Consider the following 11,672-nt stretch of genomic DNA (forward strand, 5'->3'; position numbering starts at 1 on the left):
GTTGGCATGGGGTTTACCAGACAAGATTAGATTGGATACATTAGTCGTCTGAACATTAAATAGTTTATCTTCTATCCAATAATAAGTAGCCACGTATCGTGATATACTGGAATAAGGACGGCTATGTAATTTATGTTTGGAAGGGATGCCAAATGCTACCAATGGCACTTGCAGTTCCATTGTAAGTTAGCGGGCTACATAGTTTCAAAAAAACAGAAAAGGTTAGCGGGCTAAATCTCACTGCATTTCCTAATGAAGAATATTATAGATAATATATATATATATATATATATGTATGTTTACGTGGAGTCCATTTACGCATAATTCTTTTTTTTTTTTTTAAACCAAAGCAATAATTAATTTTTTTTCTCTCTCTCCTTCTTCCTTTATTAACTTTCTCTCTCTAATTCTTTTTCCTTCCCTCTTTTCCCGTTCTTTGCCCATTTCTTGCAAAGCCCACAAAGAAAACTCTCTCTGCTTCATGCTCTCTCTCTCTCTCTCTCTCTCTCTCTCTCTCTCTGTGCCATTGTAGGAAGCAAGCAGGACAAAACTTTTAGGAGTAGAATTTTCATAACCCAATATGGATATGGATAATTCCGATCATTTGACCTATCTTCCGGAAGACATATTCCATCAAATTCTTTCATTTCTTGGCATGAACGACATTGCAAGACTTTCGACAGTGTCTAAGAGGTGCAGGGAAGTTTGCTTGTCATCGTCATTCTTCAACATTGTAGTAAAGAAATTCCCTGATGGCGATGTATTAATATTCCAGGTTTAGAGATTTTTGTAAGCCGTTTTTCATTTTTATTATTATTATTATTATTTTTTAAGATCATTCGGTATTCTTCTCAAGGAAAACATAGACACGCTCTGATAATTGGAATGGTTCAAAAATGCAAAATAGATTCTTCTTCCATAACTATAGATTTTCTTGGAAAATGATTTGTAAAATGTGTAGCCCTCCTGATTTTAGTCTTTGACTCGTAGCATTTTCTGACTGTCAAAAGATGGAAATTTTGATGCTTGTACATGATAAACTTTTGGGAATTCCGCTATAACTTGAACTTCTTATAAAAGGGTTATTCAGAATTTGGTTGTATCATGAAGTATCTGGGAGCCGTGTACCACTAAGGAATGGTTAAACAAGTGAAAGACCTGTAGCAGCCAGGTAGCTTGGAACTCTGTTTTTCTGCCTCTTCTTACTGTAGATGTTTGGTCCTCCTTCATATGCTTCTGATCTGCATAACTACCAAATTTTTCATTTAGTAGTAATATATTTAAAAATCAAAGAGCACAAGATTCATATATGGTTTCTTTTGGTGGATAGATTCGTATATGGTTTATGTGAAAGAAAACAATAAAAGTTATACAATTCTCAAGGCTAAATTTAAGACCAAATTTCCTTGAAATTGAGAGTGTAATCTGAATTGCTTGTTGAATTTCCACAGTTTGATCTACCTAATATTGTGTGTTGTGGAAACTTTCCTCAAACCGGCAGTGAAGTAATAATTATGCAGCACTTCTGGAAATGCTGTCAATATTAGTATCTTCTTGAGCCTTCTTCCTTGGTATCTTTTAAGGGCATCATGCAGGTGTTGAGAACTTGATCTGTTGCCTTCAAAAGCGATGCTAGACACAACTTCACCTCTGTTGTGGTTCATAATGCATAACAAACCATCTATTCCACCAAGGACTATGATCAATTTGGCATCCGAATAAGTGTTGTAGGAAATGTATGACATCCATTATACATATATATACAGAATGTTTATGGTGGAATATCAACATTGCATTTTTCTTTTTTTTCCCTCATGGTCCCACTTTGCAGCATCCAACGCGTCATTGAAATGATATCACAAACTTGGTCTTCACACCAATGAACATCAACATTTTTGGTAAAAAGCATTCCATTGCTGCACCACACAGAAAGCTTATCATCATTTTATAAATTATTGTAATTAGGAGTATTAAACCATGCCTACAATATTACAGATTAGAAATTTAATGGTAACTGCAACTTAAGTCTAAAGAAATTCTACCATCAGGCAGGAAAACAGATTAGATAAAGAATCTTACAAAACCACATCCCCCATCCCCCCCCCCCCCCCCCCCCAAACAAAAAAAAATAATAATAATAAATAAATAAATAAGACACGAAATGTTTAAGGTCGATTGCTGATCCTATTCTTTATTCCTTATAAATGAATGGCTAATTAAATGTGTATCCCTTAGAAATGGAAATTAATCAACTCTGTAATAAGATATATAATATGAAAATAGAAGATACGTTATATGAATGATCGAAATTTCCAAATAATTAAGTTGAACTAGTTGATTTACTAGCCAATTATCAGCCGCCACGTATAAAGTTTAAAGTTTAAAGAAAGCAGGAAACTTTGGTTACAAATTCACTATTCATTTTTCAATTTTGTTTGGTTGGGATACAAATTCACTATTCATTTTTCAATTTTGTTTGGTTCGGAGCAAAACAGATTAATGACATAATGGCTTTTATTAACATTAAATCATAGGGTAAGTAAAGTTATTATTAGTTAGATAGGAAAAGCTAGTCGTCGCTAGAAAATATATTCGTAATTATCAGTATTTTCAAATAACCCTTTTATAAGTTGCTTCTTTTTATTTTACAGAAACAGATTACTTTTCCCAAATCCTCCTAAATTATAATATGTATAGAAAGAGATAAAAGTTTGTCAGAAATTAATTTCTTAGTTAAGTGTTTTAAAATAATGTGACCAGACAGAGTTTTGAACATTATCCATGATCTTGAAGGGTCATAAACTAAGCCATCAGACTCTCCATTGGTACAAAAATTTATAGCCATTAAAGTCAAGAATTCTGTCCATAACTGATCTTCTAGCAGCCAACGCGCTTTGAAATGATACCACCGACTTGCCCATCACAATGTTTTGAATCATTCATTGTTCCAAGCATGACCATCCACACTTAGTTAACAGGCACTTCAATGCCACATCAGACTCATATTGTAAAAGTTTAAGAAAACTTTGTGACTACGCCTATTAAACCATGCCTACAGTATTATATATTTTTGTTCGATTCTGGTTAAACTGGCTGATCTTATTTTTTTTTATCCCTTAAAAATGAATGGCTTTCAATCCCTTAGATATGGGGAGAATATATTGGAGACAAATAAAGCAAAACCAAATAAACAAAAGGAATCTGTTAGCATTCTCAGTTCACAGCATCTCTAATTAATCTAAAATTAATCAACTTTCCAATAAACATTAATATGGAGATACATAATAATTTATTTATTTTTTGAAAAAAGATGGAAAATGGTCTTCAAAATCAATGAGGATAAGATATATTAACAGTTTATATGAATGAAAACAATAACAACCATGCAATTGTTAAGGCCACATTGAACATCAATTTCCTAGTATTTAACAGCGTGATCTGAATTACTTGTTGAATATCCACACTCTGATGTACCTACTTTTGTGCATGGTGGCAACTTTCTTCATCCAACCAGCCAAGAAAGAGTGAAAAATGTTCGAGCACTTCTGGAAATGCTATCAATGCAGGTATCTTCTGAAAGCCTTCTTCCTTTGGATCATCCAATGGCACCATTTGTGCCTTCAGAACTTGATCTTTTGCATTCCAAAACAATGCTGGAAACGACTTCACCTGTATTATGGTTCAAAAACTCCTTGCACAGCATCTATTCCACCAATGAATGAGTTGATTGTCATCCGGAAATAGCTGTACAGAATTAATATTCATAACCAAGTACCAACAAAATGAACAATCTATCAAAGTATAAACGAAAAGCATTATTACAATCAGAAAGCACACTCTTAAATAGAACAGTAGAATTTCATCTTCACTCAATAACAATTGCTACCTAGTCAAAAAGATAAAATATTAAATATAGAACAGGGGATGTGAATATAATATATGCTATTTAAGTTACAATGATTGTTTACTAGGTGACTGATATATATTATTTTACACGTGTCACACATGCATGTAAAACTACAAACAAGAAATTGGTTTGTTCAAGTTGGCTTACTCTCGTCGAAATTGGTTTGTTCAAGTTGGCTTACTCTCGTCAAAATCAAAGGCAAATGGAAGAGCTCTCCGGATTTGAATACAAATCTTCTACGCATATTTTCTAGACTGGAAGATTTGTTACAAGAGAGAAAATAAGTATTGAGCAGATTAGGTGTTACTCGACACACCACATGTATATTGTGTATGTGGGAAAATAACTTACACCTACACCAGTAAGAAGTAAATCCATCTTAATTTGGCATTGGTCCACTCAACAGAAACCAGGTTAAGATAAAAATAATATCATCACCGCAAATTGATTATCATGGATATGTAACTTTAAATCTGCTTAAAATCATCTATACAAAGCATAGACTTTAATGAGCCCTGAAATTAGAATACCATTTACGAAATTTTTTTCAAACAACTAACAACCAATTTGATAAAGATTTCGTCTTTAACATTATTGTTCACCTGATAATTGAATTTGGACAAGGACATTACCCAGCAGAATAGCCTGTCCATTAACAAATATCAATAACACCCTCTTGCAAAGCTAATCTATGAAGTTCCACTGAAAGCTTCTCCAAAATCCAAATACAACTTCAACGATTCCTCCAAATTAGTAGAACTGTTGTATTGGAAACACACATGAGACCCATTTGCCACTGCCTGTAGCAGAACATTTGCAGCTAACTTGAGACTTATTTGTAATCGCATTGCTTTGAGAAAACAACAATACCCACACAATTTTAATTCTTGAATCTATTTTCCAAAGTGGAAGCAGAGAAAGTAAAGAAATACCAGGATTTCCAGACGACAAATCATATGGGATGAGGTCGAGGAAGGAAAAACATGGTGCAAAGGATGTCGTATTGGAAACAGGCAAGGCTTGAGCTGCGTGTTATGGACTGTAGAAAACCAAAGAACACTTGCAGCAACTTTAGACCTATCCATTATCGCATTCGTTCCCCACCATAAGAAAATTCCATCTTTATTATCGACTCGAATTTTCAAGAGGAGAAGAAAGGTAATAAAGAGTACCAGGATTTACAGATACCAAGCAGCAAACGAGGTTGAAATGATACACCAAAATATATACACCCACAAACTCAATATTGTATATGAAACTTTAAATATGGTTAATAATCATATATGAGGTGTGAAAACAGAATACAAAACATAAAACTTTAATATGAGACCTGAAATTAGAATATGATATATGAAAATATCATTGAAGACACAAGCAAGTTGATAAAGATTTCACCTTTAGCATCGTTTCTTTACTTGATATATATATATATATATATATATATTGAAAAAAAAAAGTAAAATTCAAGAATATTACCCAGCAAAATGGCCCCTCCATTGATCAATATGAATAACATCCTCTTGCAAAGCCAATCTATGATGTTCCATGGCAACCTCCTCCAAATATAACTTCAACGGTTCCTCAGAATTACAAGACCTATTGGAAGCACCCACAAGATCTATCAACCAGAAAACTTTGATCTGTTGAAAACTTGTTCTGTTGCCTTCCAAGACAATGCTAGAACCAATTTTCACCTGCGTTCTGGTTCAAAGATGAGTGAAAGATGGAAGGAAGCCAGACAAAGATGAAACAAAAAACAACGGGAAAACACCTTCTCACCTACACAGCTAAGAAGTAAGCCCATCTTCATTCGGTAGTGATACACCCTAACAGAAATCAAGTTTAGATAAAAATGATATCTTCCCTGCATAAAACTGAGTATGTATACACCCACAAATTTAATAGTCTTTTTTGTTTTTTTTTGTTTTTTTGGTCATGAAATTTATTAGTCTATCTGTAACTTTGAATCTGCTTAAAATCATATAATGCCTGAAATTAGAATATGATATATGAAGAACTCATTGATGGTCCAAGAAAAAATTTGATAAAGATTTCACCTTTAGCATTGTTGAGTACTTGATAATCGAATTAAAAGGGGAAAAAAGACAGTAAGACTCAATAGGAGGACATTACCAAGCAGAATGGTCTCTCCCTTGATCAATAATTAATATAAACAACACCATCTTGCAAAGCCAGCTATGGATTCCAAGTATAACTTCAGCGATTCTTCCAAATTACTACACATATTGGAAAAACCCACTAGACTCACTGCTGCTGCTTGTGGTATACCAGTTGCAGCAACTTGGACTTATTCATAATTGCATTCCTTCACGAAAATGAGAGAAAACCCATTTTTCTTACCGACCCCATTGTCAAAAAGTACAAGCAGAGAGAGAATAAAGAATACCAGGATTTGCAGACGACAGAGCATCGGACGAGGTCGAAGAGGTCGAGGAAGGAGAAGATGACGCAAAGGATGTCGTGCTACAGGGAGTGAGTGAACTGTGGTCTGAGATGATACAGAGCTTCTACTTCTCTGCCTCTTTTTCTTGTCTCTCACTGTAGTATGATCCATCGCTGCACCGTGGAGCGGAACCAAGTGAGAATAGAAGGTGAAATGGTCAAACTTGGGCTGAGAAAATCTATAATAAGAGTTATTAATTATTATTATTATTATTTTTGATAAAATGGATAAAAGAAATTGCTTTTCTTTTCTTTTCTTTTTTTTTTAATTAACGATGGTGTTATCGATTTGTCACTGAATATTAACAGAGAAAAATAAAAAAATATGATATTTACCAGCTCGATTGCGATCTCAGCCGTGAAGTAGTAAACTTATGATCTACCCATTTGATATTAAATAATTTTTGTTATAGAGTTTTAAAGATTTTATTTTTTATTTTCTTTTAACAAATCATAAAATTGTTTTGATTTTTTTCTACAAATTCCTTTAAAATTTATATAATATATATATATATATATTTAAAATTCTCAATAAAATTTGAATATGGTTAAACATAAATTTGAATATAAAAATAAAGTAATGACAATTTATATATATTAATCGAAAATACAAATGATTATGGTCCATAGTAACGAATTTCATACTGATAACATTTGGCATATAAGATATCAAAAAAGGATGCTTACTGCTCATAATTCGGTTAGTTAATTAGTTAGGCAAATGCCACTGATTCAATATTTGCAAATGATTGTAAAAATGTAAAAGAAATACAAGTGAGATTTATCCTCATTAACTTAACTGCAAATTAAAGGACAAAGCAAAGAAACAATACAATATATTTACAGAACAGTTACTGTGGGACTTCCCCATCACATAATTGGCGACAACTGTAACTTTAGACTTGCATATTTACATATTTACACGATCTGATAATTATAGATGTTGTCTTCTACCAAATGATGAATGACTTTCTCATAGTAGCATTTACGAAGTGGTAAACGACATTCTCATTGTACCATTTTTATATACACACACACACATATATTATATATATATATATATATATAATTCTTCTATGATACGCTTCACATATATTAGATAACATGTTGTTCATTTTTATATAAACACATATATGTATAATTATTCTATGGTACGTTCACATACATCAGGTAACATGTTGTTCATCTTACCTGGACCACTCTCTTATGCTACATGTTGTTTGAGGTACAAATTTTCATATATATATATATGTACACATATACATATACATGTATGTATATACAGAAATCGAACCTAAATAATACACGTTGGATAGCAACGAGCGGGCACGAATCGATTTCCCATTTAGATAAGCTTCGCGGATGCAAGCAAGCTTAGCTCGGAGACCGTATCTACCTTCCTCAATTGTTTGTGATAGGAGAGGGCATTCTGTAATGCATAGATCCTCTAAAGAGGTGAGAGAATACAACTCTTGTGGTAGTGTTGCCAATATATCACATCTTTCAAAAGTCAAACTTTTGAGTGCTAAGAGTTGGGTTATCTCTTTCAGCAATGAATCTAAATTGGGACAGTCTAAAATGTATTGTCGGCCTAAAGAGTTGAGACCATGCATCTCCTCTGGCAGTGATGTCAACTTGTGGCATTTTTCAATAACAAGAGTTGTAAGCGATAAGAGATTGACTATTCCTTCAGACAATGATTCTAAATGGGACATTCAGCTATGTATAGATGATCCAAACAGGGAAGACTATGCAGCCCTTGTGGCAGTGTTTCCAACTTATCGCATCTGGCAAGAGTAAGATTTTTAAGTGATGAGAGATTGCTTATTCCTTCTGAAAATGGCTCTAAATTAGAACATTCTTCAAGACAGATGGTTTAAAGATGTGAGAACATGCATGTCTTATGGCAGTGACACCAACTCACAACATGCCTTAATAAAAAGATATCTAAGAGATGAGAGATTGCTTATCCCTCGCAGCAATGGTTCTAAACTGGGGCATTTATTGATCTGTAATTCTTCTAAAGATGTGAGACCATGCATCCCTTCTGGCAGTGATTCCAACTTATTACACCATCCAATACGAAGATTTTTAAGTGCCAAGAGGTTGGCCATCTCTTGCGGAAGTGCACTAAGCTGGGGCATCCGATAATATCTAGATTATCAAGTGCTGAGAGGTTGCCTAATACCTTTGGCAATGATGTCAAATTGGGATATAATCTTAAATGACATCCAGTCACTCTCTACATTATTGCCATATAATATACTTCCAATCGTCCTTATGGCTAGAGGAACTCCTTTGCACATTTTTACAATCTCCTTTCCTATTCTTACAATGTTTAAGTTACGAGGTTCTCGTCCTCTCTCGAATGCCACTTTCCTAAACAAAGACCAAGACTTGTTCGGGTCTAGACCTTGTAACTCATACGGCTTAATGGTCTGCATCATTTGGGCAATGTCCATGTTGCGGGCAGTTATTAATACTGCACTACCACGTGAACCATCCATTAGCAAGGTTCCTAGTTTAAGTCATTTTTCCCTATCTTCATTCCACATATCATCTAATACAAGAAGATATCTCTTTCCACTTAGCTTTTTACGGAGAGACTTTTGCAGCTGATCTAGCTCAAGGCCTTGTTGTACAGAACCATCTACTGATTTAAACATTTTCTCAAGAATTATTTTAAGGTCAAACGCATCAGATATGCAAACCCAGATTTGCGGTTCAAAATGTTTCTCAACCATCTTATGATTGAAAACTAACTGAGCAAGTGTTGTTTTTCCTAGTCCACCAATACGGACTATGGGAAGCAATGAAACATTATCCTTATCTTGATCAGAACCACAACCCAACAAAAGTTCAACAATTTTCATTTTATCATCATCCCTCCCAATAACTTCTTCACCACGCACAAAAGAGTGAGTCTATCTGTTGACATATTCAGTACTATATGTCTTTTGGGTGAGTGTTACCGGTATCAATGAACCTAAGGTGCTATCTTCCTTAATATCTTTAAGTGTCTCCTTAATTTTTTCTAACTTACGAACCATCTTTAAACGAAAAGCAATTTGGTTTGAGTTTGAGAAGAAAACTCGTACCTTTTTAGTCATTCTGTTCCCAGACATCAGTTGACGCCCCAAAGCTTCAGTTTGAAATTCGTCCAACAAGTTATCAATATCTCCAACTGCATCTTCAAGCCTCCCAAGCCAGACTTTGACTAGATTGTTACTGACCCGTTTCTCTTCTGCATCAAGAATTGCAGCTACCAGCACCTCCATTGTTTTCCCAAGCTTCTCAAACTCCTCTTTGAGACCCCAAAACTTTCCAATCTCTTTGAAAGCTTGAGATCCCACCTTTAGTATGATGGAAGACACAACATTAGACACAACTCCTTCGGCCATTACTTTGAACGGTGAAAAAAACAGAGAAAAAAAGGAGTGGCTAACTTGGAAGGTCCAAATGGGAAGTTTAGCAAATGGTTTGGCTTTGGAAACGATGAGTATGTTATAACCAGCATATGAAGAAATGTTTCCACGTGAATGCAAAGTCAAAGAAAGCAAATAATAAATAAATAAATAAATAATAATTATGGTGTCCTTAAAAAGACCAAAAAATGTCGCTGTATCATAGTATAATTAATGTTTTTGTTACGAAGAAGATGAAGATGAGACTGAAAGCTGTAGTAATGTTAATGTCGGTCCAAACCAAATAAAAAAGTGGATGCGCATGTGAGAATTTTATAAACTAATCATTTTAATTGGGAGTCCGAAAATAAATAATAGAAAGTCGACATTGACAATTGACCTGAAATGATAAACTACTTCCCTGAGTATCAAGCTGTTGATGCACTGACTATTTAATCAACAGCCACGTATTAATAAAGCAGGGCAATGCTTCAAGAGCCCGTTTGGTGGGTAGAACAAGGATAAAAATTGAGATTATGATAAAATAGTTCTAATCCCATAGTTGCTGCACGATTAAAAATTAAAAAAAAATTCCTATGTCCAGAGAGTTATCCCACTCTAATAGAAACTTACCTTTTTTTTAATCTTTTATTTTTATTTCAACCCCTCAACCCACAGTTTGTTTTTTTCTTTTTTTCTTTTTTTTACTTGCTTTACATTTTTATTTTTATTTTCTATATTTTAGGTTTTTTTTTTTTTGGGAAGGGGGGGGGGGGGGGGGGGTGTTATCCTTAGTTTTATTCTATTCTATTTTATTTTTTTATGTTTTATCTTCTACTTTTTTTTTTCTTATCTTCCAGTATTTTTTCTTTTTTATCCTTTTTATCTTCAGCTTTCAATTTTTATTTTTTTTTTAATCTCTTGATCTTGTTTCTTCTTCCATGAGTTTTTTTTTTTTTTTTATTCTTTGTCCTCTCTTGTTTAAGTTTTTATTTTTTATTTTTTTAATCTTGATCTTGTTTATTTTTTCCAACTTTCTTTTGGTAGATGGAGGTCCTCTTTTCAGAGGTAAAAGCTCATTGGAAAGTAGATTTGCAAATCTATTCATCCATATTAAAAGAATTAATAGGTTACCTACAGAAACTTTTAACAATAAATGAAAAAAAAAAAAAAAAAAGATACAAAACAATATTTGATTTGACAATAAATGGAAAAAAGAAGACTCTCAAGCCAGTGTTTGATTTGACCGCTATTGACCTGCTTTGCCTCTGCATCGTGAATTACTGCTTCTAGTGACCTCATTGTGTTCTAAAGCTTCTTAAACCTATTTTTGAGACCACAAAACTTTCCAATCTCCTTGAATGCTGGAGAGCCCAACAATCTGACAAACGTATAGGTAACTTTGAAGGCTCAAATAGGAAGTTCAGCGAATGGTTTGACCGTGGAAAAAACTGAGATTGTTACTAGCAGCATATAAAGAAGAAAGGGAGAGCCAAACCCAATAAATAATAATAATAATAATAATAATTAAGGTGGCCATATTTGAAATTTCCAAATAAGTTAAACAGAGATGATAAACTGGTTGATCTACATGCCAATTAATCAGCAGCCACGTATTAAAGGATGATGCATAAGTTTTCTCCCTAAGGCAACATGGTTTATTTACCAGTTGTAATTGCAGGAAATATCTGTCTGACCCTGCAATTCATTAGATCGTGTGAACATCTATATCTGTACAAATGGCAGGTATGCTAGATAAAGGACGTGGAAAAATATCTACAAACAAGACAGCAAAAAAAAAAAAAAAAAAAAAAAAGCTTAAGTTTTTTAATCTTGTATTTTCAATTGGGTTATATATATTAATATACATAAAGAAAGTTTTTGGTGGAATATCAACA

The 11,672-nt window shown here is 33.6% G+C and overlaps 2 protein-coding genes across 21 annotated transcripts; both read right to left on the reverse strand.

Annotated features, from left to right (window-relative positions):
• Nucleotides 1-3,260: 3,260 nt before the first annotated feature.
• LOC107417938 (uncharacterized) lies at nt 3,261-6,541 on the reverse strand. Of its 20 annotated transcripts, XM_060815175.1 has the most exons (7): nt 6,315-6,540; nt 6,041-6,233; nt 5,602-5,733; nt 5,384-5,503; nt 4,840-4,984; nt 4,510-4,707; nt 3,261-3,744 (listed from the first exon to the last, which is right to left on the reverse strand). In XM_060815175.1, exons 2-6 carry the CDS (start codon nt 6,088-6,090, stop codon nt 4,597-4,599), a joined length of 558 nt encoding a protein of 185 aa, XP_060671158.1. In that variant the 5' UTR covers nt 6,091-6,233; nt 6,315-6,540; the 3' UTR covers nt 3,261-3,744; nt 4,510-4,596. The 20 variants fall into 20 exon arrangements, 9 of the variants coding, with proteins under 9 accessions (XP_060671158.1, XP_060671161.1, XP_060671159.1 ...); XM_060815178.1 differs by having other exon boundaries at nt 3,261-3,703; nt 4,540-4,707; nt 6,041-6,541; XM_060815176.1 differs by having other exon boundaries at nt 4,540-4,707; nt 6,041-6,541.
• A 2,357-nt stretch (nt 6,542-8,898) lies between these two features.
• LOC132800696 (putative disease resistance protein RGA1) lies at nt 8,899-9,771 on the reverse strand. The gene is made up of 2 exons (XM_060814919.1): nt 9,357-9,771; nt 8,899-9,269 (listed from the first exon to the last, which is right to left on the reverse strand). Exons 1-2 carry the CDS (start codon nt 9,769-9,771, stop codon nt 8,899-8,901), a joined length of 786 nt encoding a protein of 261 aa, XP_060670902.1.
• Between the last annotated feature and the right edge of the window lie 1,901 nt (nt 9,772-11,672).

This window comes from Ziziphus jujuba, chromosome 2, assembly GCF_031755915.1.
Source record: "Ziziphus jujuba cultivar Dongzao chromosome 2, ASM3175591v1".
NCBI lineage: Eukaryota > Viridiplantae > Streptophyta > Magnoliopsida > Rosales > Rhamnaceae > Ziziphus > Ziziphus jujuba.

Bases quoted from the DNA above. Each gene is read 5' to 3' on its own strand.
- LOC107417938 (XM_060815178.1), bottom strand. From the start codon at position 6,090: ATGGTGTTGTTTATATTAATTATTGATCAAGGGAGAGACCATTCTGCT. The intron at 5,504-5,601 runs GTGAAAATTGGT...TGCTTCCAATAG, and splicing joins ATCTTTGAACCAGAACGCAG to GTCTTGTAATTCTGAGGAAC. The intron at 4,708-4,839 runs GTATTTCTTTAC...GTTCTGCTACAG, and splicing joins TTTGTCGTCTGGAAATCCTG to GCAGTGGCAAATGGGTCTCA.
- LOC132800696 (XM_060814919.1), bottom strand. From the start codon at position 9,771: ATGGCCGAAGGAGTTGTGTCTAATGTTGTGTCTTCCATCATACTAAAG. The intron at 9,270-9,356 runs GTTCATTGATAC...TGCGTGGTGAAG, and splicing joins TAAGGAAGATAGCACCTTAG to AAGTTATTGGGAGGGATGAT.